This window comes from Cyprinus carpio, chromosome B1 (assembly GCF_018340385.1).
Source record: "Cyprinus carpio isolate SPL01 chromosome B1, ASM1834038v1, whole genome shotgun sequence".
Lineage (NCBI taxonomy): Eukaryota > Metazoa > Chordata > Actinopteri > Cypriniformes > Cyprinidae > Cyprinus > Cyprinus carpio.
Window position 1 is genome coordinate 19,313,294 of NC_056597.1, and position 6,801 is coordinate 19,320,094.

At 41.5% G+C, this 6,801-nt stretch overlaps 1 protein-coding gene across 1 annotated transcript in view; it reads left to right on the forward strand.

The window, feature by feature from the left end:
- The window catches only part of grin2ab (glutamate receptor, ionotropic, N-methyl D-aspartate 2A, b), an 80,394-nt gene extending 74,942 nt beyond the window's left edge, over nt 1–5,452 (forward strand). Inside the window, 3 exon segments of the mRNA XM_042716938.1 lie at nt 76–263; nt 1,256–1,494; nt 1,922–5,452. Of these exon segments, the coding sequence (XP_042572872.1) occupies nt 76–263; nt 1,256–1,494; nt 1,922–3,703 (2,209 nt within the window). The 3' untranslated portion in view covers nt 3,704–5,452.
- The last annotated feature ends 1,349 nt before the right edge of the window (nt 5,453–6,801 follow it).

Here is a 6,801-nt window from a genome sequence, read left to right on the forward strand (position 1 = left end):
GAATACTTTTGGTATACATAATGTTGATATTTCTGTATTCATAAGCCACTAATTGTGCTTTGTTGGTTTGTACAGTAAACTGGATGCTTTCATATATGACGCGGCTGTGCTCAACTATATGGCGGGGCGTGATGATGGCTGTAAGCTAGTAACTATTGGCAGTGGCTACATCTTTGCCACAACAGGATATGGTATTGCCCTGCAGAAAGGATCCTACTGGAAACGGCTGGTTGACCTTGCTATCCTCGGGATCATTGGAGATGGTATAATGGTTTTCCTGCATTTCTTTCCCTTTTTTTCCACTTATTTCATGTCCTTTGTATAAAACACTAGCTCTGTTCCTAACCGTAGTGAGATTCCTTGCTCTCTATAGTATGCAATATCGTAAATGAAATGTGACTTCATAAATGATTGATTTGAAACACACTACCGAGAGATAAAATGCACACCCAGATGTGCAGTAAAAATATCATAAAGTGCATTCAGTTGATTAGAACAGATTTGACCTTGAAAATGAAATAGTGATTCTCATTTTTTTTAAATATATTAAAATAGCAAACAATTATTTTAAATTGTAATTATATTTTACACTACTACATTTTTTTCCCTGTATTTCTGATAAAGTAATTGCAACCTTGGTGAACATAAGAGACTAAAGGTTTCAATGGCAGAAGAAAGTTTAGGAGACTGATAGCCAGGGACAGAGGTCAAATATGCAGTTTGCTGTCATCATTATAAAAAAAAAAAAATTGACTGCAGAATGCTGCAAGCAACCAATCAGTATTGGGTATTCCAGAGAGTGAAATGATGGGTAAATGCAAATGACTAACTAATAAAGTTGCAATAAAGATTTTTTGTGTTTTTACAAGAAAATACAATTTCAGTTTTTACTTAAAAATTTCACATCTAATTAATCAAAAAATATTCAGAGTATGAATGTTTTTTTGTTTTTTCTTTTACCTTTTTTTCTCAGTGTAGTTCTTTTAGATTAAACGGTTCTGCTATTTTAGATGAATAAAAAAACTGTAACTAAAAATATATATATTTATTCAGTTTATTTTTATTTTTTTCACAATGCAACATTATTTTGCTGCCTATTTAACAGCCTTTGCATCGGGGCTTGCCTGAAATGCTTAAAAATGCAGCCCAGGTAAACAGCTCGCTGGTGTTTGGAACAGAGCCAGAGCGTGAGCCTGTTTTTTTTCTGTGAGTCTGTGCATAAGCATTAACTGTGTGATGTTGTGCTGTGTATTAGGTGAGATGGAGGAGCTGGAGGCCCAGTGGCTGACTGGTATCTGTCATAATGAGAAGAATGAAGTGATGAGCAGTCAGCTGGATGTGGATAATATGGCTGGTGTGTTCTATATGCTCGCGGCTGCCATGGCTCTGTCGCTAATTACTTTTGTCTGGGAGCACCTCTTCTACTGGAGGCTACGTTACTGTTTCACTGGTCTCTGTTCTGGTCAGCCAGGAATTCTCTTCACTATCAGCAGGGTATGTCGCAGAAAGACTATAGTAAATTAACTAGAAAGGTTCCGTTGCTGAAGGCAACCATTATCTGCTCAATCTTGACATATTAACTTGTCATGGTGGCTGTTTACCACAGTCGTCTTAAAGCTTCATCAGTGTAGGGATTGCTGCTTATGTGCTGACAAACACATTTTTTGCTGCGAAATAAGAGAGAGCTTATATAACAGAATATAATAGCACAAGCCACCATCTCTAGAAATGAGTTACAGGGTGCGGTTGTTTGTCACAGCGGGATATATTACTTTATTTCATCGGTTTATAGAGTTTCAGACCCCAGAAAAAATACAGCGGGACTAAATTGAGAAATATTGTGCTAATATATACTTTTTTTTTGTAAGCCTCCACTTATGAACTTCTTTTGTTAACCTTTCCGTCTCCATTTCATCTATAGGGGATTTGGAGTTGTATTCACGGTGTTCACATTGAGATGAAGAAATCCCCAGAGTTGGGCTTCAGCCCTCAGGCCAACATGTTACACCTTCTGAAATCGGCTAAAGAGATCACCACCCTAGGAGTTACCTCGCCCAAACAGCCCGTGAGTAGCATTCTCCGTCCTACCACGGGCTTGCTGGAGATTATGGATGGAGCAAAAGGCAACAACCTCGCCCAGAAAAACGCTCCCTATAGCAATTCCAGCACCATGCTCAGCAACCGTCACAAAGAGCCACTTACCAATACTCTGTTGCCAGGGCAACGTGCCCTGAGCTTGACGGATGCTCAGCCAGGTGTTGCTGGAAACGGTGGCTCAGGAGGCGGGGGTGAGACCGCTCGACCTCCAGCCTCCAAGCCACGTGCTCTGTGGAAGAAGTCTGTGGATACTCTGCGGCAGAACCAAGGTCCTGGGGGTAATTCCCCTCCATCTACCCCGCAGCCCACTGAGACCCTACCTATGAAGAGCCAGCGCTACCTGCCTGAAGATGCACCCGCCCGCTCGGATATGTCAGATTGCTCTGGTCGGGTGGACTTGCAAATACAGCACAAGTTAAAAGAAACACTTCGGAAACGGAACCGCCTACCGCGGGATCTGAGCGACGTGGAGCTTTCAACTCTGCGAAGCCAGCCCAGCCAGCAGAGTAACCACAGCACTCAGATCTACTCTCAGAGCAGCCAGGGGAGTCAGATTTATACCATTGACTCCATTGATCAGGAGCATGGCCTGCACTACCCAGATATCTTCAGCGATCACCGCGATAACAAGCACCGGCCGTCCTCTTCCTCTGAGAAGCAGCCAATCCTGCAGCTCAACAGCAGTCTGCTCTCACAGGCTCACGAACCAGATGTGATGCAAACCGCCATTGTGAAGGATAAGAAATACAACACGTATGGAAAGCCTGGCGGTGCGGGGACCATCGCCGGCGGGCCTGGTTCTACTCAGGATCCACGACAGACACACTGCCGTAGCTGCCTGTCGAAAGTGTCCAGTTACTCTGGGCTTTACACTGTACGGTCCCCTCAGTATCGCTGCGATGCCTGTCTGCACTCTGCAAACCTGTACGACATCAGCGAGGATCAGTTCCTCCATCCAGATGGACGGGGCACTGGCGGCGGAAGTGTTGACAGGGCCTTCTCTCCTTTTCTCCCTCAGCCTGATGCTTCCTTCACAGCCTATCTTCCCCAGAGTGACCAAGAGGGTGACGGTCTTATTAGTCACTACCAGAATGAGGGCGTAATCATCCGCCAGCACTCGTATGAGAACCTGCCCCAGAAGAGTTCCTCACGGCGGGTCAGTCTGCAGGACAACACGCCATATGCCAACGTTCCCTCTGCGACTCTGATCCCAGACAAGCCCCCAAAAAATCAGTCGGTCCACCTAAACCACACGCTCGCGGGGGTGGGTGTCAGCGGACTCGGGATCGGTCGTCGCAGCAAGTCGATGTATCCGGCACGCCCAACGGAAAACCCGTTTCTCCAGACGCTCCGCGATGACCAGCGTCTAGCTCACGGCCGCAGCTCCACAGACATTTATAAGCAGCTCGTGCCACTCACATTAAGCCAGGCCGATGGCAATGTGCTCAGCGTGGGGATGTTGACCCCTGACCTCTATTACTCCGAGCATGTCATGCCTTATGTAGCCCCTCCCCCTGTCGGCACATACACCGCTCCCAGGGCAATGAGCGCTGGGGGAGCTCGGCGTGTCTACAAGAAGATGCCGAGCATCGAGTCTGATGTCTGATGGATAGAGTGCAACGTGGTCTGGAAGACTGAAAAAACATGCATGGATATTTCCACCAGGATATGGCTTAACCGTGGAACTCTTGGCGGGATTGTAAAGCTTTTTGACTATAAGGCAAGCAAGTCTGGAATATATTTTGTTTCCCTTCTTGGACTTATCTGTCTGAACAGAAGTCAGAGTTCAACTTTACATCAGGTCCTCCCCTCTAGTCGAGCGGCAGCTCTGTGTCTTCCAGAAAACATCAAAAATGGTGGGCAGGACGCTCTCGCGCCTTCGAGCGAAGGAAGAGCAGCAAAAGCTGCTTGGAAGTACAGGGGCAGCTCCAAAGAGTTTCCTTTTTCACGCAACACGAGCAACCAAAAAATTTAGTAAATAAAAACATGAGTGAATATACCCACATTCTGCACTTTTACACACACAAAAATACACATGCACATGCAAGAGGCACAAACAATCTCAAACTACTGAAAGGACAGTGTTAGGTAATAACTAGAATCTCTCTCGACCAAAAAAACTGAGTACCACATACGATGTGATAGCATAAATGACAGGCGTGCACTTGCACGCAATCACATGCTCTGAAATAAATAATCACTTAGCAGATCCAAACCTGATTGAGTTTTTGGAAAGGCAGCAGAACACCTGTTACACTGTTTGAAAGGCTTATAAATGTATGTACGAATGCATTTCGATGTTAAAGCTGCGCTGAAGCACGGTCCACAAAGCCTGCTCAGAGTTCAAAGATTAGATTTCCATTCCAGCCTGAACTGACAAAATGCACTACTTGTATGATTAGTCTTGGGTGTAATCTCTGAAATAAAATATGTTAGAGAATTTCAGAGAAAGAAAACTCGATGCACACAAGGCCTGCGACTCGTTCGTGTCTCTGAGGACACCAAATGGAAAAAGTCTTTGACCCTCCCCACCCTTGAATCCGTCCATACCTTGCCTGCATGCAGAGTGCAAACGCAGGAAGACACTCCTCTGCTCACAGCACAACAGTGTAGTTAGTGTCAATGTTAATTCATCTAAATTTTAATCATCTTGAGCATATTTCTATAGTTGTCTAGAATATTGAAAAAAGTGATAGTCAATTTTTACAGTTATCTACACTGCCAAATATTTGAAAAAGGTGTGCCAAGTGTATTTATTGTATTATAGAGAGGAAGACTGCAGGAAAAGAAATGCAGGAAAGTGACAGAAAAAGAGGTATACCGTCTTTTTGTGGTCGTAAGGGACTCCGAGAAGGCGTAGAAAATGTAAAAGCCCACACCAACTAATGATGTCAATACAGAACCACCGAGATATAAAAAGTTCCTGTTTGCCTCGAACACACAAACACACTACTTCCTGTAGAATCCAACCACACACTCATACTCATATTTTTGGTTGTTTTGAATTATAATGGTCGTTCCAGCGATATGCACAATATCAGGTTGCAATATTATATTTATGTATGAAATTTCCTAGTTTTAATATGTTTTATTATTAGTTCCTTTCATTTTATGAATTGTTATACATGTGGAATTTATTTATCAATGTGATTTAATTGCGTATATATATTTAAAAGAAAAAAGATAACAGCATGTTAATCTTCTCTATGGTCAAACTTTTAGAATTGTTCTTTTTGATTTTGATGTGAATGGGAGTATATGTTTACAGTGAATGTGAAAATATGGATTCATCTCAGATGTGATTTTGATTCTCATTTGAATACAAACATAAAACCGTCGTATGACCAAACGCTAACTGGATCACCTTTCTTTGCTGTGTTTTCAGTAAACGCGAAGTGAGGTTAACCTTTCAGGGTACACACTGGGTTTCAGACTCACCACACGAACATGGTTTGAAAATAATAAAGAATATATTGTGGCTTTAGAAAAGAGAAGCACTTTTCTTAAGGTCAGTCTTTTCAGATGCTACACATCTGCCTCTAACCATTTCCATTCTATATCAAGACAGGAGTTCTTGTGTTGACACTCTCAAGAAATATTCAAATTAGCTGTTTGTTTTTAACCTCATTAATGTCTACGAAATACTAGCATATTCATATTTCGTATTTCATATCAGCCTCCATGGAAAAGGCCATGTCTGTGTGCATCAACATCTCACTTGAATGTAGACAACAACAACCAGACCCAAGACACGGTAGGATATTTTAATGTCCAGAGTAGATGGGTTGTGATTAGATTGTAGTGGTTTACACCACCGGTATGCATTTGTATTTACAGGTAGATTTCGAATAAATCTATTTGCACATTGATCTGTTTTACATCATTTACATCCCTTCCATTATGCAAATTTAAACCAATTTACACTTGCTTGATCCCATTCTAGAATTCAAAATAGTGTAATAATGTCAAATTATGCTGATGTTGAGGCTCATTCCTCACAAACATTGTGCTGTATTCCTACAATTGGTAGGCTCTGAATTTGTCATAAAATCACAGCTCACATGATAAAAATGTGAAATTAGTGTTTACTAAAACCATAGACATGTAAGTATAGTCACTTACAGTATAGGCTGAAAACAGACACGATAGCCAAATTGAATTATTATTTTGTCTTGCTATTTGTATTGTTTTGTAATGTATTCATTTCCATGGAAAAGTACAATTAAAAGCTATTTATTTTTTCCATTAGGTTCTTTAGCAGACAGCAAGTCATTTATATTCTGCAGAAGAAAATGTTTAGGAAATTCAAAAGGATATGGTGTGATGCAACTGCTTCCTTGAAATATAGTTTTAGTATCACTTGGACTATTTAGTTTATTTTGATATGACCAGTAACAGTATGTTTCATTCTTTTAGGTGAAAACTAGCTGTGCAAGTAAATCAAAATGAGTAGACCTGTGGTAGTGAAGCTTTAACCGGGTAGTTTTTCACATATTTTGGCCAAATTTTGGATTTATAAAATTAAGCTACATATGAACTTGCTCCTGTTGTGTAAAGCTGATTTGTTTTTCTCTGACCTAATTGTAGAAAACAGCTGCTTTTTGTTAAGTTAATCAGCTAACTTATAATCAGTGGAAAATTGCTGATTACATTACCACTTGTCGAGTAACAACTGAACAGTCTTCTAGCAAACACATGAAATCT